The sequence below is a fragment of the Agelaius tricolor genome, unplaced genomic scaffold (assembly GCF_023055355.1).
Source record: "Agelaius tricolor isolate 1412-34295 unplaced genomic scaffold, bAgeTri1.0.p SCAF_7, whole genome shotgun sequence".
NCBI classification, from domain to species: domain Eukaryota; kingdom Metazoa; phylum Chordata; class Aves; order Passeriformes; family Icteridae; genus Agelaius; species Agelaius tricolor.
The window spans coordinates 4,889,683-4,912,492 of NW_027269267.1; the positions used below are offsets into that span (position 1 = coordinate 4,889,683).

The window sequence follows — 22,810 nt, forward strand, 5'->3', positions numbered from 1 at the left end:
CAAATAGCACAATCTAGTTAATATTTTCCACTTGGAGCCCACATGCAGCAGCTTGGACAGGTTCAGATAAATGGTGCCAGACAGTGGCAAGCTGGGTGGCAATATTAACCTGGAAAGCTGTTAAATTGCAAGAAACACATTCTTATTTAAAAAGGTGATTGTTCCACAGGTTGGACAATGATTCAGAGACAAATAAGCCACAGGTATTGGTGTGTGGTTTTTTTAAGTGGGCAGACAGTCATGGGTTACTATGATTAAAGCATAAAAAAGGCTTCATTTGCAGCTAGGAAGGGGTTGCAAATTCGTGGGTATTTCTAAAAAACACGTTGATGAAAAGCTGCAGGAGCAACTGAAATAGAAAATCTGTCACAGTGCAGCAGATACGGTGCAATTTTGTGTTAGCAGCTCTCCCAGCTCTGTGTAACTTCAGCTGGAGTTTGGTGTCTGAGCCTTCTAAAATTAAAATCCTGAGTATTCTGATTACAGTGGAAGTGTGTAAGAATATTAAAAAGTGGCTTTGGTTTCCTAGTTACAAGTGTGTTCATCCAGCTCATTGTGTATGTAAAGAAATTCGGGAAAAACCAAATTGAGAGATGGATGATATGGCAAGCATTTTCTGTAATTCTGTCCAGACAATAAGTTCAAGCAAAGAAAAGCAAGAAAAAATAATTTTCTGGTGCTTATTATTAAAAAAAATAAATGGGACTTATGTTTTGGTTCATGTTTAACAAAGTTAATTTCCAGGAAGAACAAACGGAATGATAGTGCAAGATTTTGCTTTAGTACAGTAATTCTGTTAATGTCCTGATTTCCTGTAAATGTGGCTTTAGGGATCAAGTTTCTTGGCAGAAAGCAGCGTGGCTGTAGCCTCAGTTCTTGAGAAGGTTCATGTAAGTGAATCAGAGAGAGCACCAAAGAGCTATTAGGGCTCTGGTACACTGGAAAAGTGAGCTTGATGCTTTCACTCCTCAGTATCAGTCAGTTTGGCCTCAAATGACAACATTCTGGGGTCAGAGATTCCACAGAGATGGACAGCAATTTCCAGAATTTCAGCCAGTCCATTTGTGTGTGTGCTTTGCTGAGATGCTACAAAAGCATGGTGTATGTGGAGTAGATGATTTTTCTTTTCAGCAATTGTATCTAAGTGTTAAAGGTGATGTGTGGTAAGTTCTTGTCAAGCAAAAAGTGCACAAGCTAGGAAGGAAAAGTATTGGCTTGCTGAAAAAATATGTTTTGACTTCTTTGTTTCATCAGATAGTGCCAGGGCGCTGTTGTGTCACTAATTTAATTTAATTTCTGATCTTAACAGGCTGGTTCTTAGATGACAATATGTATATTTCAAGGAGAATTTGCAATTTATAACAACTTCAGACTTATTCTTGTGCCTTTCTGTGCACTATAAAGACATACCCATGGTGTGAGATGAGGAATAGCACTTGCTTTCAGGTCATGAGCAGCAGTTCTGCCCTGTGACAGCTGAGGGACAGCTTTGCATTTCTATGGCCTGGGCACCCTGACTGATGTCATCTCCACATGGATTTATTCATTACTGAGGGGAAGGCTCAAGTGGCAGAGCAAAAATAGCCAAGATACAGAATTATTGATGTCTTTATATTCAGGCTACTGACTGAATTTATTGTCGATTCTGGACTGTAAAATTACATTCTATGCATGATGAATTCAGCCCCCAGAACAGAATGGGGATTTCTTTAGGAAGTGTTGCTTTTCAGTCCTGAAGGACAGAAGCAGTGCACTGGAAGAGGCCTTTTTGCTTGACCTGCTTTTCTGTCAGTTGAACACTCTTTCCCCCAGTTCCCTGTGGCAGTTCATTACCCAGGAGCCAGTGATAGATGAGCAAGAGAGAAGCTGATTGCCTCTCCAGAACCAGCATCCTGCTGGGGACCAAACTGGCTGTAACATGTTGGATTCCAGGGATTTGGGAGCTACATGTGCTTACACAGCTCTGTGTGTACGTTGAATTTTGAGTGCTGAATGTGAAGACACACAATTGGTCCGTGCCATTACACAGTTGGCTTCCCCTCTCTCAATTATAAAAATGACATCTCTCCAATGTCTTTCTCTTAGTTATGTACACAGAGGTCATAGATCTGGGTTATGTGTGACCACTACAACAAGCATATGTCCTGGAGAGCCACAGTACAAGGGTTTCTGTTTGAAAAGAACCCTGATGGTAAAATCCCACATGAGCTGCACTGGTTTTTTCTTACAGCATCTTCCTTGGTGTGGTCATGGACCTTCTTGAGGGGAAAAAACCCACAAACTTTGAAAAAAAAAAGGTTTTAATGGGCAGAACTACCCAGATCTACTGAGCTAATCAAGTAATTGCACAAAGGATAAAGATACACAGACAAATCTGGCTTTAAGCTTTTTTATTTTTATATTTTGTGATGTTTGTGTGTCTGAAGCATTATTGTCTGTATTTCACTAGCTGTGAGGGCTGATGACTCAGGACTAGGAAAAACTTATGTTGACATTTGGGCCTTAGGTTGAAATTGCCTTCAAGGTTATGCAGGTGTATTTTGGTGCTGGGCTAAAAGATTATGGCACTTATCTGGCCAATTAATGGCTAATTAATTAAAAGCACACAAAATACCGAGAGTCTCCAAGTGGCATAGAAGAAGTCAGCTGGGGCATTTCAGTGTATGTGACTGTTCTTTCTCCCCTTGAGGTCTCCTCCTATTTCCAGAGTAGCACAAAGTATCAGTAAAGTTGACTTTAAATACAAAAGGGAAGTTCCCTGTTGGAGAGGACATGGTGAAAATGCAAATTTCCCTTGGCATGTGGACGAGGAAGTGGGAAAAGGCAGAGGGTGTCATGCTGCAAGGATGGCATAGAGGGGAACTGCAGCTGGAACCTGACACACTCACAGGAGAGTTTAGCATTTTCCAGGCTAATCTACAGTAGTTGAGGAATCTGACCCCTGAAATCTTGTCAATGGACTTTCCAGCTACTGAAGGGACATATTTTTTCCCAGGAATCTGTAGAAATGTGTGATGTACAACAGAAATTCTCTCTTCTCCCCTCTGACAGGCTGCTCAGCTGCCTGGAAATGGGGTTTTCCTCCCTTAAGCAGGAGGGTTTTTTGCATTTAAATTAGGACTGTAAAAGTTCTGTGAATATGGAAAGTCTCTTCATTGGAAACTATTTCACCATTGCTTCCCAACTGCTGCAGACCTGAGAGCTGCTCTGGTCTCATTTTCTTTTTTAGGACTACACTGGAAGAGAGAAAGTGAGAGTGAGACCTTGTAATTCATGGTGTATTTGACATCCTGTTTTAAAAAAAGATGATTAACAGATTTTTGATTTATTTTATATCTTTAACTGGCTGTGTCACTCTTGAAGACAGGCTGGCATGTGTGATAGTTTGGGTGTTGCCTGCCTTTTGTGTCTGAGACCTGCAGAAAGGCAGACCTGTCCATGTCAGCTTGTAAGAGAGAAATTCTCCACTGTACCTGCATAGAGCTGCAGTAACCAACGCTGTCTTACAGTTTCTGTTGGCCAAAAATTTTTGAGAGAATATGTCTGGAATTATTTTGCTGTAAAAGCTAAAATGACACACTTTGTTCCCTTGTATGTTTCATCATTCCCTCTATTTTAGGTCAGATGATTCATCTCTGCATTACTGGTTCTGCATTTCCATTGCCTTAATTGGGATTTCAGAGTCATTGCAGTCTGTATAGAATTGTCAATGCTATTTCTAACAACATACAGATTTCTTCCTTCCCTTTATTCCTCCTTTCCATGGCAGGGGATGTTGGAATGAGATGACCCTTAAGGTCCCTTCCAACCCAAACCATTCTGTGATTCTTCTCTTCCTCTCTCTTCTCTGCTATCCCTGGTGCCCCCTCCTCACCCTCCTCAGTCCAGGTTTCTCTCCCCGTGTCTTTGCTGCAGCCCAGCTTTTTGGGGAGTGAGCTGGGTTTCACTCACTCTCCAGCTGAAAGCTGCCTCCTTTTCTTTAGCCACAAGTGACTCTTCATCTGTTTTAAGGTACAGCCAGGTATGTGCAAAAATCCTTGCAGGTAAAGGCTGTCAGGAGATGCCCTGGACCAGCACATTTACTGATTATTTCAGACACTACAGCAGCAGTTATTCTCATTTTCAGCACACACAAGGGGTGTCATGGTTGCTTTTCTTCCCACCTTTTCCCACCCAGGTGCCTGCAGACACCAAGAACAGCCCCCACGCAGCACAGGACAGCACTTGCTTCTGTGTACAGTGATTAAGAGCTGGGCTTAACCTAATTGCACCTCCATATGTCAGTAGGGTGCAGCTGCTGGGTGTGCAGAGACATGGCAAGTGCTGGAGTTAACCACAGCTTATCAGATCATCACTGGCCACCTCAACTGAAAAGTCTGGCTGGAAGCATGCTTGTAGCCAGTGGTGAGTAAAATAAAATACTAAGAAGAGTGTTTTGTATTTAAAAGTGCCATCCATGAGGCCTAATTGTTCTCAGATTTGTGTTCAAAGGCACTGTGTGCATTCACAGTTGAAAGGAAGCTTTTGGAAAGGAAGGAATTTGTCATTGCTACTCACAGAGAAACTTTCTGTTTGGGATTTTAAAATCCTGAAGCTAAAGAGGACGATTAATTACAATCATGTAATACATCTCTGCATGTAAATAATCCTCATTAACCCTGCACTAAATTTATAGCTTCTACTAGAGGTGTGCCTTTTCTGCTTGCTTGAAAGACTTAAACCTTTCAAAGTCATCTCTTCTCCAATTAAAACTTAGGAAAGAATGAGCATTTGCTCTCAAAATATTTTAAGCAAAAAAAAAAAGGTAATTAATATTAAAGTTTCCAGGACTGGGAGCTATAAATTCAAGAAAGAAGGAAAAGGAGGGTTATTTTAACCATGAGGGTTGTTAAGCACTGGAAAAATTAGCTGAGGGATGTGGTGGCTTCCCAGTCACCACCACTGGGCTCCTGTGGCACAGCTGCTGCGTGTGCCCAGCGTGTTCCCCAGGTGTGCTGGGGTGTCCAGAGCCTGTGGGGAAATTTCAGCAGGGAATTTTCACCCCCACATGTCCTTGGAGCTCCAAATGGGGCAGCCCTTCAGGCAATATTTCCAGGTGATGTTGAGTGGGCACAGCCAAACTCCTGATTCCTGCTAAGCTGCCCACTGATTGTTGTCCATCAGTAGCTACAGAGTTTGGTGAACTAAGGGGATGGGAGTGCCTTAAACTGCTGAAATTTCTGGACATCTGTTTAGCTTCAGGACTGGGCTCACTGGAATGAAACCTGGGTGAAACTGTGAGTTGTGTCACTAACGGATGACCTAAAAATAATCAATTCAGGGCATTCTCTCAAGATAGAGAAATAATTTTCTGTTGCCTGGCAATGTCTTTGGCACCGCATACAGAGCTGGGAGTTTATTTTATGATGCTGTGCAGAAAAATTTGTTTACAGTTTTCCACTGTGATTCCCCCAAGAGGAAGAACCCATGGCTCATACAGAGAGAGCAAACATTAATGACACCTTCTTTTCATCTTGGCAAATTTATGACCAAGTTTCCATTCCTCCTTCTGTATTTCCAGAAATATTTATGCAGAAACTTGTGTTGTCTCAATTCATCCTACTTATTTTCAGTGGGAATTAGTTTGAAACTACTCTGAACAGCTTATTATAGCACAATTTAAATTTTAGTTGATTTTTATGTACTCCTTTTTTTAAATAATCTTGTCTTCACATGGCAAGCAAAAATCTTTTCCTATTTTTTTCATGGAGGAATAAGGAATTTTCTAATGTGTTTCTAGATGACATTTTATTAACCATTCAGTATATTTGGTATGATTTAAAGGGAATGTTATTCACCCATGATGTCCTTTGCTTGATAGAAGAATCTGAAGACCCAATTTTCATAATATCCCCCAGGCAGGTAAGCTGCTGTAGCTCCCCAAACAGCAGTATTTACTATCACTTGTAGGACTGGGATATTTTTGTGACTGAATTAAGCCCAGCAACAAAAAAAAGATAAATTGAATGTTTTTGTTTTGGTTTGTTTTGGTTTTTTTTTTTTTCCTCCTGGACTATACTGCTAAGAGTAGGACAGAAACCTCCACGGTTTCTTGGGGTGGAATAATTTTTTCATATGACCTGGGATGGACCCAGCCTGCATTTTTGGGGGAATACATTAGCACTGGAAAGAGGCTTGTATGAACTGACTCCACAAAGAAGGTCATGAAATAAATCACCCAGAGCTCTTCTGATGACAGTCACCTATTACACATTTAGAAAGCAAATGCCTGCTAAAATCAACAGTTTAAAATACTCTGAATTTCTTGTCTCCATTGGTATTTGAACATTTGGTCAATCCCTGTGATAACTGTAACCCCCAAATCTCCTTTTATGGTCAATTCCATTGGAGAGGATCCTGCTGATGGAGGGAGAGCTGATCAAAATTAGGCTTGGCTGGTGATGAGCTCAACAGAGCCAGCGAGATTTTGTCCTTGTTTTCCTTTTGTTTACATGGTAACAGTCTCTTTCCTCTTCCCATACAGATGAATGTCATGCAGCACAGCAGAGATGTGCTGCCCTTTGCTTGCCAGCAGAAGTTTCTAATAATTGAATCACTTGAATGCTGAAATTTAGAGGCAAGACTTCTCAAAGGAATAAAAATATTAATATGCAACCAGTTGAACTTTGTGGCATGTCAAGACCACCCTGTCACTCCTACATCTTAAAAGTAACTAATTCTTTTCTTCTTGTGGGAAAAGTGATGAAGTTGTCTAAGTAATCAAAATTCACTGTTCAAGTCACAGATTTTTTTTTTTTTTGCAGCATCTTGATGGTTTTAAGCATAACCTCAGCAGCAGCTTCTTTTCGTGTACAGGAAAAATAATTCAGACATCAAATTCAGACATCAGAAAAATATTCAGAAAAATAATTCAGACATCAAACTGATCATAATTCAGTCTGTTAAATACTTTTTGAAGAGGATAGATTTTGAACTGCTCCTTCAACATGGAAAAACAGAATAAGTTTCATTTGTTTTCATAGCAGCTAATTGCATAATGTGATTTAGCTTGAATGCAGAGGGCTGGAAAGAATAAACAACTTAATAAGGTGCTATGGGACTTGCTTTTATGATGCACATGTAAAGACTTGTTAAGGATAGAGGCTTAAAGTAAACTGATAGATAAAAGCTTCTACAGGGTGTTTACAGCATCCAGTTCAAGCACTCCAGGTGCAGGGAGCATTTCCCTCCTCATGGATTGCACACAGTTACAACCCACTTGTTTCCATTTCTTTCTTTTTTTTTTTTTTTTTTTCATCCTTATCACATTTGCTTTCAGTAAAAAAATGTGATGCTTAAAGAATGTAATAATTGTGGTTGAAAAGTGAGGTTTGCAAGATCAAGTTTCAACAGGTTGATACAGTTCCATCGTATTAAATTGAAATATTAACAGTGTTGAATCAAACACAATTCCTCTTGCAAGGGTTGTATCTTTGCATAGATGTGTTTATAAACTTATATATGCTTTTTTTTTGTGCCTGTATGTAGTTGTTTAAATATACAAAGCACATATGTTTGTGTGTATATGTATACTTATATAGACATGCATGTATATAAAAATAAGTGTGTATAATGGCAAAGACATGTAAAGGAACAAACCTAAGCAAAAATATTAATCTAACTTAATATTCAGACTGATAGAAATGTAAAAAGGTGGAAGACAGAAGAGGGCCTAAAAGTAAATGAGATGAAAAAGACCTTTCTGTTTAGATAATCATTAGTGCTGCTCGTAGGAATGCGGAAAAGACTTTCCAAGTGGACCCTGAGTTATGTGCATAACCCTTGCCCTTTTGGGAAAACAGGCCTCTCAAATTTATTTTTATACAAGTCTAGATAGAAAACCAGCCCATTTTGTTAGGGACAAGGTAGTTGCATAATGTAGGCACATGATTCTTCAAAATGTGGATGTTTGCTTCTGAAAAAATGAAGCTGGGCTTCCCATTTTTGCTGTTGGTGCAGCAGAAGGGAATACAAGTATTAGTGGAATTTGACTTTGCCTACTCTTGATCATGTCTGCCTTGGAGTGTGTTTCAGCAGCATCTGACAAGCAAAAATGTTCTGACTAATCCTTCTTTTTTCTGCCTCAAGGAGCAGAGAATTACACACATTTTTTTCAGGTGAACATCATCCTTTGTTGTGCATTGAACTCCAGGTAATTTGCTGAGTTTTTGGCTGTTCCTGGCACTTGCTGCAGCTCTTCAGAGTGCAAAACTGCCTCAGCCATGCTGGTTTTGACATGGACATGTTGCTTTAGTTGTGGAGCATATGAGAAATCCTTTCTTACTGGACCCTTGTTATCCATAAAATATCCTTGTTACCACGAGGATACTTCTCCCAGCATGAGGTTTCCACCTTGCTGGTGAGGAAACCTCTTCTCCACATCCTGAGGAAGCGTCAAATACCGGCACTGACATCAGGGTGATTTTCTCAGGCTGATGATTAAGGTTTTACCCATCTGCTGCTGTTTATAAGCCCTCAGGGCTCATCCTGTGAACGTTTCCAGTGCCTAAAATTGTCTTAAGTATTTTTGTCCCTTTTGCTTCTGGAAGGACAAGGCCTATCAAAACCACATATTTTGCAAGCAGGGAATGATGCTGCCCCTCAATGTTTTTCCTTTTGGTTTGAAACAGGGGCATTCAGGCCAAGTGTTCATTTATTCTCATCATCAGCCAAGCTTTTGCATTCTTATTTAAGCAATAAATTGCAGCAAAGGCATGGAAGTTTTGTAGCCTGTCCTAAAGCCTTTTGTGGCTTTCCCAGTGGGGCCCAGTCCATCCACCCCATCAGATCTCTGAGAGGAACAGTGAACCAAACAAAAACGTGGTAGATACAAACTTCTTTCATTTGCCTCCCACTTTTCAAGGCATGCACATCTCTTATCTCTCATTAAGCTGATTTCACTGATTCAGGTAATTAAATCAGCAGGGTTGCCTTTTGGAGGAGGCTGACACACCCTTGGCTCCCACCTTTTTTCAAATAAGAATTTGAGGCTTTAGATCAGTTTGTGAGCTCTGTCTCTCACATTGGACAATACTGAGTAGTTTTTAGAATATGATAGAAACTAATTGCAAAGATGGAGAGCAATTAAATATGTGTGCTGATTTATACTTGGCATTTTAGTGATAAATGAATGCTAATCACAGCAACAGTCATGCTCTCATCATCTCTTAGTGGCAGCATTAGCATTATTGTATCCATAAACAGAAATTCCTGTCATTTTCAGCAGCAAATAACAAAGAAAATCCTCCCTGCCCCAGAGCTCTTGCAGTCCAAATATCACAAAGGACAGGGTTGTGTGTCTCCTTAACCAAAGCCAGATGTTTGATTTCAAGGAGGGAATTAAAATCTATTTTCACTAGGGATTTTTTTCTCATGCAGAAGGTCAGCATGGGAGAAAGCATGCAGGAAGTTCCCCTACTGGCATTTGTGCTAATTAAGGGTGCAGAACAGATTCAGTAAATAACCCACTGCTTTCTCAAGCCAATAAACATTTTGAAAATCATCTTGTGAGCTTTAAATATCCACTCTCAATATCTAACAAAATAAGTTTTGTTGTGGATTTTTTTTTTCTTTTAGTTAAATATAGTGAGATAATTTTAGTTGGGTTTTTTTTTGTGGAAAGAAAAACCATGAAAATTATTTTCCTCCTGTTTTACGGTGCATGACCACATATTTCTCTTCACCTGAGAATGCCAAAACCTGGTGTGAAGTCTCTTGGCATTCCAAACATGGAACATCCTTGCCAGGCATTTCTCATTTTTCCTGATTAGCTTTGCAAAAAAGGTGATAGATGGTTTCTTTTATGGGTTACCAAACCAGTGATGCAATATATAATCTTTATTCCAAAGCATTTACATTTCTGCTTCTCCTGTCAGCACTCTGGTACCATAAAGAAACTGCCAACGTTTGTGTCAGCACTCGATGCTGTAAGGAGGTAGGAATGATTTTCTTTTCCTGAGTACCTGGAAAATCCAAGAGTGCTGCCTAACTGAGGCAGGGGCTGCACTTTGGAGAGGATGTGGAAAGAGCAGGAGATTTCTTGGCATCAGAAGTGGAAATATCAGTGCTGAGAAACTCCTGGGAGACAGAGGCTCTTCCCTGGAGTGCTGTGAAACTCCTGCTCCGAGCATGGAGCTGCACAGCCCTGGAGGTGCCTTCCTTGGGAGACACCTGTGGGCTGCTGTTGGAACCCTGTTGGATGCTGAGAATTTTAAACTTTATGTGCTTAAAGGCACAGACCCACAAGGGAACACTGCAATTGACCTGAGGCTGTGGAGAGCCAACACTGATTGATAGCACTGGGATTATGGGTGTGTAGTTGGTTAGAGGTGTGTAATATCACAGGGTGGAAAACTTAGAGTTTGGGGTTTTAGAATATAGAAATGAATATGAAGCAAGATGGAGGTTTTAGGGTGGAGGCAGGTTATTCTTCTTCACCTTCTTCTTCATGGGTTTGGGTGATGTTTTGTAATTGGACAGAAGAGTCCTCACTGTGGGCTTTGAGGGATCAGTTATTGGGTTAAAAGGGAAAATAATTTAGGTGTCATTTCTTAATTGGATAGTTTAGCCTTAAAAGACCTTGTAACAAGAGATGGTTAACCATTTTGAGCCTTGCTAGTGAAATGCTGCAGAACTCATGGTTGTGAGGCTGTTTCACTGATAAGAAACAATAAACACCTGAGTCCAAACATGAAACACCATCTCAAGTGCCTTCAGTCCCGACCCAGAGGAACCCACAGGCCACTCTTGGACTTCCACTCTTCCCCTGCTCAGCTCCCAGGTGCTGATGGAACAAACCCTGTTGGGAGCTCTGTGCAAGCTGGAGCTCTGCCCTCCTGTGTTTCAGCAGATGCTGCAGAGCAGCTCGGTGGTGAAACCATGGCAAGAGCCCACGTGCCAGGGTGCAGAGCCAGAGCAGCAGCAGGAGCCATCCCCAGCCTGGCTGAGCCCAGCACTGCCTTCTGGCAAGGCTGCATTGCTGCTCAGACTTGGCTTGTTCCTGACAGGCACCTGGTGCAGGGGTTCTTACAAGGAGTTGGCAGCCTTTATCTGGGGGGAGGGTGTGAGCAAGGCCGTGGAAAACCCAGAGATGCTTTAATTGCACGGATGATTTAGTATCAATCTAAAAATAAAAGAAATAAAGCAACGGTTACCCTTGACAGCCAGCCAGGATTTTCTTTTAAAGAAAAAGAAGAAAAAGGAAAGGCATTTCTTCACTGTGAGATCTGTGAAACCACCAGTTAATTTTCTGTTTGTTCAGAATTCCCTCAGACACACAAATTGGGGTTCATAACTGATCTGGCCATTACACCTTGGCAGAAATATTAAAACATGTATTCTTATCCTTGCAGCCCAAATTTCCCTGTGCCTCAAACTTTCATTTCATATTGGCTTTAATAATTTGTTGTTTCAGTCATCTGGTGCTTTTCTGCCCACATTAAAAACTCCCCACTTCCTTTGTGCTGAGTAATCCAGTATTTGTTCTGGGTTAGTCACAATTACAGGTATGAACAGGGAGGAAAAAAGAAACAATACACCTCCCCCAAACTACCTACTTTGTTCCTCCTTCCAAACAAATCTATTTAAATGTTAGTGTCTTCCAACCAGGTTAAAATGTGCTGGTTTTTTGCAAACCTGACTGAATTCCTTACTCAGTATTCACGCAGTAGGAGCAGGATGCTATCCCACACCTTGTCTGTATCTTAGGATCCCTAAATCCAGTGTTTCTGCTTTGAAGGGCTCCTCCTTCATGGGCGGCTTTGAAAGCCCACCCTGGGCTGCTTTTACTTGAGCTGGCTCAGGAGCACACAAGACAATGTGCCTTTAGGTCCTTCAAAATGAGAATCTTCCTAAAAACATTTAAATTTAATGCATCAATAGAAGCTCTGACACAAATTGTGAAACAGGTTCTGGGGTTTTGACTACAGATTCACCTCTGAAACAGTTTAGGAAAATCTCTCATCAGAAAGGTGTGCTTGGGTCTGTGTCTATGTGTCTGTAACTCTTAGCTGGCAGTGAGGGTTTAACCTTATGTTGACCAACAGCAAAAAGCAAATAGTGTGTTTTGGTTTCAGATCTGCTGAACAGAGGCAGGTTTTGCATCTGTGTGCAGGAGACTGATTCACAAGTGGAATTTCCAGTTGCATGCAAAGTCATCTGTCCTTCCCATCTGTATCTCAGCTGTGTCAGAGAGGATTTGGAGGGATAAAAAAGGTGAAGTCATCCTTTTCCCAAGAGGAGCAGCAGGTGCCTTCAGTCAAAATCGGGTTCCAGGCAGCAGCAAGGGCAAAGCCAGTGAAGCAGGGCCAGGTTTTTGGGCTGGTCCCTGGTGTGGGCTGTTTGTGAGCCCTGTGGCATCCATGGGGAGGTGGGATTGGTGTCAGTGCCCATCCCCAGACCTGCAGGGATCTGATCAAGTGGGATTGGTGTCAGGGCCCATTCCCAGATTTGCTGCAGGGATCTGATCAAGTGGGATTGGTGTCAGGGCCCATTCCCAGATTGGCTGCAGGGATCTGATCAAGTGGGATTGGTGCCAGGGCCCATTCCCAGATTGGCTGCAGGGATCTGATCAAGTGGGATTGGTGTCAGTGCCCATCCCCACACCTGCAGGGATCTGATCAAGTGGGATTGGTGTCAGGTCCCATCCCCACACCTGCAGGGATCTGATCAAGTGGGATTGGTGTCAGTGCCCATTCCCAGATTGGCTGCAGGGATCGATCAAGTGGGATTGGTGTCAGGGCCCATTCCCAGACCTGCAGGGATCTGATCAAGTGGGATTGGTGTCAGGGCCCATTCCCAGATTGGCTGCAGGGATCTGATCAAGTGGGATTGGTGTCAGGGCCCATTCCCAGATTGGCTGCAGGGATCTGATCAAGTGGGATTGGTGTCAGTGCCCATTCCCAGATTGGCTGCAGGGATCTGATCAAGTGGGATTGGTGTCGGGGCCCATTCCCAGATTGGCTGCAGGGATCTGATCAAGTGGGATTGGTGTCAGTGCCCATTCCCAGATTGGCTGCAGGGATCGATCAAGTGGGATTGGTGTCGGGGCCCATTCCCAGACCTGCAGGGATCTGATCAAGTGGGATTGGTGTCGGGGCCCATTCCCAGATTTGCTGCAGGGATCTGATCAAGTGGGATTGGTGTCAGGGCCCATTCCCAGACCTGCAGGGATCTGATCAAGTGGGATTGGTGTCAGGGCCCATTCCCAGACCTGCAGGGATCTGATCAAGTGGGATTGGTGTCAGTGCCCATTCCCAGATTGGCTGCAGGGATCGATCAAGTGGGATTGGTGTCGGGGCCCATTCCCAGACCTGCAGGGATCTGATCAAGTGGGATTGGTGTCGGGGCCCATTCCCAGATTTGCTGCAGGGATCTGATGGCTCAGCAGAGCCAGGACAGGCTCAGTCCCATCAGCAGCTGCTGGCACAGGCCAGATCCCCACCTGGCTGGGACCTGAGGTGGGTTGGTCCTTGTAAGCCCTGGGGGATGCTGAGCAGGAGAGCCTCTGTCTCTTCACCCAGTAAAGCTCCACAGCAAAGGGCAATTCCCCCTTCCAGGCTGCTTTCCCTCAAAACCACCTGGGTTTAGAGCTAAAAACAAGAAGCAGGCCACGTAATGTCTGAGCTGGGATTTACTCCCCTGCAGCACTGCCAAGTCACAGATGAGGTCTGATCAAGCCTCCTCTGGTGCCCAGCTCGTGTTGGGGATGGGATCCTGCCCTGGAAGTGCTGGAGGGAACAAGAGCTTCCCTGTGCTGGGATTGCACAACCTCCTCTGTCAGAGGAGCAGGGCCAGGCAGAGCTTCAGCCTGACCTCTGCCTGACTCATGTTTTTTCCTCCTGTTACCAATAAGAACTTTTTCCTCGTGAGTCACTTTGAAACAGTTTGTGTGTGTTCAGGGAAAAAAAAAAACCAAAACCAAAGCAACAAAACTCAAAGATTTTCCTGAGGAACGGTTTGTTGGTGAGACAGAACAAATCACTGGGTACTGTCAGGGACTGTTCTGCCTGCACAGTTCACTTAATGAGCTCCCAGGGCTGTCAGGGATTTTTTTATACTGTCATTTGTGTATGTCCCTTCCTTTTAATGCTTTCTTCTCTGAAATGCAACAGTGAAAAACACAAGTGCTACTCTTCCACTCTGGATTCCTGAAGCTCAGGGAAACAATGACCCCTTCAAAAACTTGCCAGTTTAGCTGTGTCCATACTAACACAGACGTAAAATATGCTGGCAAAACTGTACTTGTTCTCTTCCACTTTCTTCTCAGGTCATAGAAACAGGAGCACTTTTATAATGCTGTAGCTGTGACTCTCAAAAGGTCTGAAATATTGGGATTTCTGCCCCCTCCCATCTCCATGGCTTCCTTGCAGAGGCAGATTTGACCTGTGTGACTCACAGCCCAAGAGCTCTGTGGCAGTGAATTCGAGTCCCTGAAATCACAGCCAAGTGTTTTAACTCTGAGAGCTGAGTGGTTCCTGAGAAATTCTTTTCTCTGTAGGGAGTCAACAGTAAGGTGTTCATTGTATGTATTCATTTTCAGAAGCAGGAATAAGTTTGTATCCTGATGGCAGGAATGATTTGGTTTTTGTATTTGGCTGCAAAAAATTTACTTCTGGCTAAGTCAGCTTGTTCCTCTCTTTTGAGGACCCACTGGCCTTGCTGATTGATTTTAGCCAGTTTTGACAGATCAGCTGCAGACTCAAAGACAATTAAGTTTCTGTGGTTTTGGTGAAGTTTAGGAATATAAAATAGGGAAGAAACCTTAGCACTGCCCCACTGAGGGAAAGACTGGCTTGAGCTCAACCCTTGCTAAACATCTGAAATGCCACAGCAGGAGCAGTTTTAAGACTGCCCTGATGGTGAGACAAAATTCACTGGGCACCAGAAAATGCAGTCATGGTGCAGAAATCAGGTGGAAATCAGGTCTCATCTGAACTTCTTGTCACCTTCATTGGCAGAGTGGTTTTGCCTTTGCCTTCCTGTCCTGGATTTGTTCATTTCCACCGTGAGATCTTCAGGACTGGTGAATGGACTCCATCCATTCCCACAGTGGCCACAGCCTGGACTTCCTCAGACTGACAGGCTGTAATCAGGCTGAAACTGTGTGAACCTGGTGAGGTCTCTGAGTATTTACTGACAGCTGATTTTGAGAGGTTTTTGAGTGGCCAGAAGGTGAAGGAGGTGGTTCTGCCCCTCTTCTCTGCCCTCGTGAGACCCCAACTGGAATTCTGCATCCAGCTCTGGCATCCACCAGACAAGAAGGATGTGAAGCTTTCAGGGTGTACCCAGAGGAGCCCACAAAGATGATCAGAAGGCTGGAACACCTCTGCTGTGAAGCCAGTCTGAGAGAGCTGGGGTTGTTCATCCTGGAGGAAAATGGCTTTGGGGAGAACTTGGAGCATTTCTCAGTGACAAAAGGGGGCTTATAAAAAGGAAGGAGATATTTTTTTTTATATGGCCAAATAGTGAGGGGGAAAAGGGCAATGTTTTTAGCCTGAAGGAGGGCAGGTTTAAATTAGATTTATGGAAGAAATTCTTTACTGTGAGGTTCTGGCACGCATTCCCCAGAGAAGCTGTGGATGCCTCATCCCTGGGTGTGTTCAAGGCCAGGTTGGATGAGACTTGGAGCACCCTGGGATAGTGGAAAGTATCTCTGCCCAAGGCAGGGGTTTGGTACAGGATGAGCTTTAAGAGTCCTCCAGCCCAAGCCATTCTGTGATTCCATGATTCTGGGTTAAATGATTTAATAGTTCTCAAGCTTTAGATCCTATTCATCTACAGGAAGAGGAGTAGGACCAGCCAGGTGCTGGCTCCTGAAGCACAGAGCAGTTTTTGTTATATTCCCAGTGATATATTCCTCAAATATAAATTCCCAACGAGCCCATAGCCCTGTTCCCCTTGTGCATATCAGTCTGTCCTGAAATGTCATGACCATTTTTTGCATCTGAAATAATGATTGCTTTATAGCAAAATAATACAAAACAAGAAAGAAATGTTCCAGCAATGACCTTTCTGTGTCAAACCCCTTGCCTAGAGAAGATCAGGATCTTCTAAGTGACTAATTAAATCAGAAGTGAATCTGTCTAAAGCAATAAATGCTGAAAAAGTATGATGAGAAAGCCTGCTGCCAGCCACAATATTTCAATTACTGACAGTACAGTCTAGGAGAGTCAAATCCCATCTCTAAAAATCTGCTTCTTGATCCTGTAACATTATCCACAAATGGATTTCAATGTGGCTCTTAGCCCTTCCTTGTATAAATGGCAAATTTTAGATCAGTTTAGACATTAGAAATGTAACTGCAGAAAGTATAAACAGCAGAGCTGGGAGAAATGATCAGCTGCAGATGACTGTGCCAGGAGCACTGGGATGAGCTCCTTCCAGGCTGGAGTCCAGCTCACTTCCAGCACCACACAGCCAGGGCTTTGATTCTCAACATCTCCTTTTCCTTCTCTATTCCTGTCCTTCCTCACCACCAAAGAGAGAGTGGGCAAATCTTCTGCTGGAGTCCTGAGACACAATCACAGAATCATTGAGGCTGGAAGAGACCTCCAAGATCATCAAGTCCAACTTTTGACCCATCCCCACCTTGTCCCCAGCCCAGAGCTTGGAGTGCCACATCCAGGCCTTCCTTGGACACCTGCAGGGATGGGCACTCCAAACCTCCTGGGCAGCCCCTGCCAATGCTGACAACTCTTTCAGTGAAGAAATTCCTCCTGATGTCCAACCTGGACTTCCCCTGGAGCAGCCTGAGGCCATTTCTTGTTCTGCCACTTGTTCCCTGGGAAACAGCCAGCACTTACTTAAAAGGGATAAGGGAGAAAAGACCAAAAATTCATCTGAGAAATACAAAGATGGTAACTAAAAATGGAGTAATGTGCAGTCACCCACGCATGTACAGATGTTCAGTTATCCAAAATATTGATGAATCTGTAGATTCCTCTGTTGGCTTGTGCTGAGCAAATGCAACTGATCACAAAGAGCATGTGCTGCTGCAGGGGATGCAGGACATCATCCTAAACTTGCTGCAATTAATACAGGACAAGAATGGGGCTGGAAGATGTGAAAAGGGCTGGACAGGACACAGTTTGCATCCTTAATTGCCTGAGTGGTCTTTTCCAGTGTCTGGATTGTTAAAAAGTAAATTGCTGTGAGCCTAACTGATGGTAACTGAAGAAATAATGCTGATGTAAAGCAAAACCTCAAAGAATTTGCAAATTGCCAGGTAAATCCTGAAATACTCATGATTTCTGTAGCCATTTCTTGTTTGGGTTAACTGTTCACTTACTTTTCTCAAATTTTTATTTGAAAAGGATGTTCTGCACATTCTGTATTTAGGAGCCATTGACTCACTACTGCCATGGAGGTCCAACTCAGATGCAATCCAATTCACATGTCAGTCTGGCATTACCTATATCTGAAATTGGACAAGACATAATTCTTTATGGGAGGGACAAAGTAATTTCTAAGGGTTTCTAAGGCTAAAGATCTGTTTTTTTTCAGTGCTAGCCAAAAAAATTAACCAAGGTATTTTTCCTGAAAATTTAGATAGTTAAAAAAAAATACAGATCATGAAGAGAAATATTTATATTTGACCATTGAATTTCACTGGTTTAGGTCCTCTTTCTTGTGATTATTTATTTATTAGTCTGGGTTTTAAGTCAGATGGCATCCCCTGCCCAGCCTACAGCCAGAGGCTTCCTGCTGCCTTCCTGGCAGGAGATGTGAGTGGTGCATCTTGGATACAGCCTGGCAGGACATCCTGGTGCTAAGGTGCACATTCTCCTTAGAGCAGAAATGTTTCTACATTGATTCTTTTTTTCTTTTTAAATTTTTTTTTTTTATTGAAGCACTCTACAATACTGATTTTTTTTCCTTTCTCCTGGGAAAGCTTTAATTTTCCATTGTTTTTCTTGCTTTTCATTTTCTTTCCCCATGATAAGCTTGATATTTGATTTTCCAAGCCAGAAGAACAGCTCACAAGTGCCTCAATGCTGCTCCAGGCCCCATCTCTGCTCCCTGAATATTCACAAATGAGAGGGTCTGTGGTTCCAGGTCCCTTTCACTCACATGAAATTGTCTGCAACACTGTGAAACGTATTGAAGTGTTTTTCTGAACATATTGCCTCAGCTCCAAGAGCTGTACCTGTGATTTTTCCATCCTTTAGTGTCAGCTCCTCATAAAATATCATCCTGTGTTCACTCCTTGTCTCTGCCTGAGCCAAGTGACATTGCACTGAAGTTATTGTCATGTGCTGCAAAGCTGGAGGCACATCTATCTTGGGAATGTGCCTTGATTATTTAGACAATGAAAAAAAAAAAGGGATTTTTGGTTTTTCAGACCTGATTCATGCCCTGCTTAACAAGGCTCTTGATTGCCTGGCATTGCTCTGTCTTAGGGGATGCTGGAATTGCAGCGAAATGAGGAGCACAGTGACAAACAGCTTAAACTCAGGAATGAACATGCACAGAGAGATTTGCTTTTACTCTTAGTTTGCTTTCAAAATACAGAAACAAAGTCCTTCAGAGTAATACCACCTGATGTGTGGACAGGAACTGAATTCAGGATGTTTATACCTTGTGACCGTGTTCACAGGGGTTTCAGGATGAGGGAAGAGATGAGGATCTGACTCCATGTTTCAGAAGGCTTGATTTATTATTTTATGATATATATTACATTAAAACTATACTAAAAGAGTAGAAGAAAGGATTTCATCAGAAGGCTGGCTAAGAATAGAAAAAGAAGGAATGATAGCAAAGGTTTGTGGCTCGGACTCTCTGTCTGAGCCAGCTGGGCTGTGATTGGCCATCAATTAGAAACAACCACATGAGACCAATCCCAGATGCACCTGTTGCATTCCACAGCAGCAGATAACCATTGGTTACATTTTGTTCCTGAGGCCTCTCAGCTTCTCAGGATGAAAAATCTTAAGGAAAGGATTTTCCATAAAAGATGTCTGTGACATTACCTGGTTTTTGAGGTGTGTCAGTCTGGCTCCCAGATGTTGAGTGTTTAAGGGGTGAGAGGGAATAAATGCTCTGAAGGATGAACAGGACTAAAGCAGAAATTTAAAATGCCATTTTTCTCAAAGTCAGGCTGGGGGGAGCCAAGTAGAACAGGCAGAAGAGGAAAATTCCCTGGAGAGAACACAGAGGAGAGAGAACCAGCAAAATTCCCAGTGGAGATATTTGTTTCTGTTGCCAGCAGTTATCACCTCCCTGCAAAAGGAAAAAACCCAGAGCACCTTTTCCCCTAATCCAAAAGACTACCAGTGAGGACAGCCAAGCTCTGCCACCTTGGAAACAAAGAGATAAGGAAGGTTTATCTAGGATTGGCCCTGCAATGGCCAGGATCACCTTTATTTCTGTTCTCATCCTCTGGGCAGCCACACAGCAGGGAAGGGGAGCTGAAACTACAGGTGAGTGATGCAAACCTGGCCACAGGACTGCTTAGTTTGGGTGTTGCATAGATATTTCTTTGAAATAAACCAGCCAAGGTGGCCACTCTCTCTCTCTGGCAATGTCCCAGTGATAATTTGAGAATCCTCTGTTGATAATTGAACAGAGAAAATCTAACCAAGCAAAAAATGCAACCTTTGTCCCCAACCTTTCATCCCCAGGCAAAAATCCTTGTCATTTCCTTTGTGCCAGAAATGAACAAGGAGAATTTCTGCTTTGTCTTCAGTATTGTGCAAATTTTTATGAAACTTGTCTTTAAAATAAGCATTAGCAGGAAATGTGCCTGGCAGATTCCTGGGGATGGATGAGAGGAAGCTGTAGAAGACATGCTTAAATTTCATCTGTGGTATGGGCTGTAATTTTGAAAAACCCTAACCCAAATGTAACTGCTAAATGAACCCCTAATTTATTCTTAATTTCTGGTTTGATTCATTTAAATGAGAAAATATGATTTTTGACTGCTCTTCATTGCTTTTCTTTACTTATGTGGTTTTGTGAGTCTCAGTTAAATATAAACCATATTTCTTAGAACCTTGCAGGCTTTTCTGTTATTCTGTCAAAGCCACAGCTGAAAAGAGGTTTGCAGACATTAGGACCAATAGAATTCCCACTCCAGTGCCATTTAAAGTAAATGGTGTTGACTTTGAAATTTGGAATTTGTAGAAAAATCAAGTCCATGATCCTTTTTTCATTCATGTTTTGGAGCATTTGCATTTCAAAACTTGAGCTTGAATCTGCCCTCCATGAACCTGTTCCAACAGTTTATTTCTGAGGTTATGCCAAGACAAGAAAGAGGCTTGTCTTGCAGTCTGACTGCTCTCCAGTGAGAAAAGATTTGGCAGATCCCAGCTCACAGTGGCTCCTGTGGCACCTGGGTGGTGAAGTTTCCAGAATTGCAGCTCTGTCTGTGGCATGAATGCTATGAAGCATTTTTTTATTGCTGTGTTTTGGTCGTGCTCTCAGTTCTGATCTGGGTTTAACCTTGAGTTCCAAGGAGCCCATTCCTGTGCAGCCTTTGCTTTCCTCTCAGTGTTTGTTCCTATTGACAAAGGGTTTGCTTTAATTGTTTATGCTCTTGCTTTACATAAAAACAAAATTGATATTTTCCCTGATGGTGCTGAAAGCTGGTGGCTTCTGAGACAAAATTCTAAAATCCAGAAATGATAGGTGTAACACATCCATAATAATGGCAGGTGACTGCCTTCTGCTGTGCCATTGCCTTCAGCTTTGAGTCACTGAAAACAGCAGCCAGTGCATTTCAATTCCATTTGACTGTGCCATAATCCCATAGATGGGAGTAATGAGAACAGAAAGCCAATTTGCTAAAGAGCCCAAATTGATCCAAGCCACATTGCTCAGCAGCAAACTGCTGTCAGCAAAAGAATTGAACTCTGTGAGTGCCAAAGCTTGTTTTGAATGGTCTGGAAGTGATGGATGGGGCAGAGGCTGGTGGTGCTGCACCTTTCCCTGACACCTCCAGTCCAACTTCTTGCACTGAGGGCATCTTTTTGTACCACCACAGCCTCATCTCAGAGCTCCTCTTTAGGCTTTGGCAGCCTCATTCTATACCTACTGTGTGTGTGTGTATATATATATATGTATATATATATATATATATATATATGTATATATATATACCTAGTATCAATGTTTAAGTATGAATTATGACTTCATATCTGCTCTGACAGCTGTAGCTTCCAATTATAAACTGTGTCTAATTCTACACCATCTTATTCTCAGTTTCATACCTGTATTTATGTTGCACATTGCTGTAGAGACTAAGCCAGCTCAGCTGACACTGGAATTTTTAGCTTTCCAGTGCTGCAGCCTCAGCTCTGCACGGACAGCACGAATCCTCAGTGCTCTCCTTACTCAGTTTTTCCCTTCCAGTCCCTGCTTTGCTCTTGCCAGGCTTTACATGAGCTGGATCATGGGCATGAGGAACAAGGCTGAGCTCTTGCTTTTCACCTGCCCTACTCCCCTCAAACCTGATTTTATACTATAACAGTCTGATTCCTTAATGTAGGAGTTCCTCTTTCTCATTTTCATAGAACAGTACTTGTCCTGCTCCTGCCTCCTTCCCTGGTTACAACAGATGTTTGTGCACTTTCTCCAGGGAAAGGCTATAACCAAAATTATTTAGGCATTAATTCTGCTCCACTCTGGTTATTTAGCCATCCAGGTTACAAACAAATTTTAAAAAAAACCCAAAAAACAAATTAAAAAGTTGGAGCAAGACTTTTTTTCCCCCCCACACCTACATGCCTAGGAGCATTTGCAGAGAAAGGTATTCTTGGAGCAGTGTTAACACATGGCAAGGCAATGCTTTCCAAAATGCAGTGACAGCTGCCTGCTTCTTGTCAGGCACTTGTGCCTCATGTGAGGTGCTACTGGATCAAACACATTGAATAAAAGGCAGCCCTTGAGCTCTGATTCCTGCTCCAGAACCCACATTTGCTGTCCTTTCCCATTCTCCCAGAGAGTTATCCTAAAGTTAGCCAGAGGCAGAGGTCCCCTTGCTTTCTCTGGCTCTCTTCTCCTTCCATTTCATCCTGCACAGCCACGTCCTGGTCAGAGCTCCATCCCAGCCTTGGGGCTCCTCTCCTGGCTCAGGCAGGGGCTTGATCCAGGCTTTGAGCCAGCCTGGGTGTCCTCTGTCCCTCCTGAGCACCTCCCTCCCTCCCTGCTCAGGGACAGAGAGCAGCCTGGTGCCTCTCAGGGCTGTGCAGACCCCAGCAGTGTCCCCAGAGCCCCAGGGAGCAGACACAGGGGGGTCCTGCTGGAGGCTGGCGGGGAGGAAGAAGCAGGGATGAGGTTTCCACTCTCAATATTTTCCTGCTGACCTGCTCCAAGCAGCAGCACAGAGCCCCTGGAGCCTGTGGGAGCTCTCTGGCTCTCCCTGGAGCACAATCCAGCGTCAGCTCTGCCTTTGGCTGCAGGAGGAAGGCACAGAGGAGGGAGGCAGAGCAGGGCTGGGCTGCCAGAGGCCATTTCTAGACACCAAAGTCTATTCCATGTTTTCTTCTGGACCGTCCCTGCACTGCAAATGGATCCTCCTCTCCAAAGCTCTTTTCCTAGTCCTGCTCAAATTGCACAAATGCCTTTTGTTTAGCTGTGATAAAAGCATGGGATTCCTAAAAGCCTAACAATTTTTTTTCCTTCTTGAATTGTTTTTAACTCATTTCATGTTTTCAGACAGGAGATAAGTTGTACAAATACGATGAACTGTAAATGTTTTAATTGTCTGCCTGTTGTGTATATTGTGTTAGCTTCAGTCTGTCTGTTGGCTGACCCTGGTGCCCTCAGAGCTCTC

The 22,810-nt window shown here is 43.1% G+C and overlaps 1 protein-coding gene across 1 annotated transcript in view; it reads left to right on the forward strand.

Moving 5' to 3' along the window:
* The first annotated feature begins 19,381 nt into the window (after nt 1-19,381).
* UMODL1 (uromodulin like 1) overlaps nt 19,382-22,810 on the forward strand; it is a 51,344-nt gene continuing 47,915 nt past the window's right edge. Inside the window, exon 1 of the mRNA XM_071431117.1 lies at nt 19,382-19,457. Within this exon, the coding sequence (XP_071287218.1) occupies nt 19,382-19,457 (76 nt within the window). The remainder of the gene's footprint in view (nt 19,458-22,810) is intronic.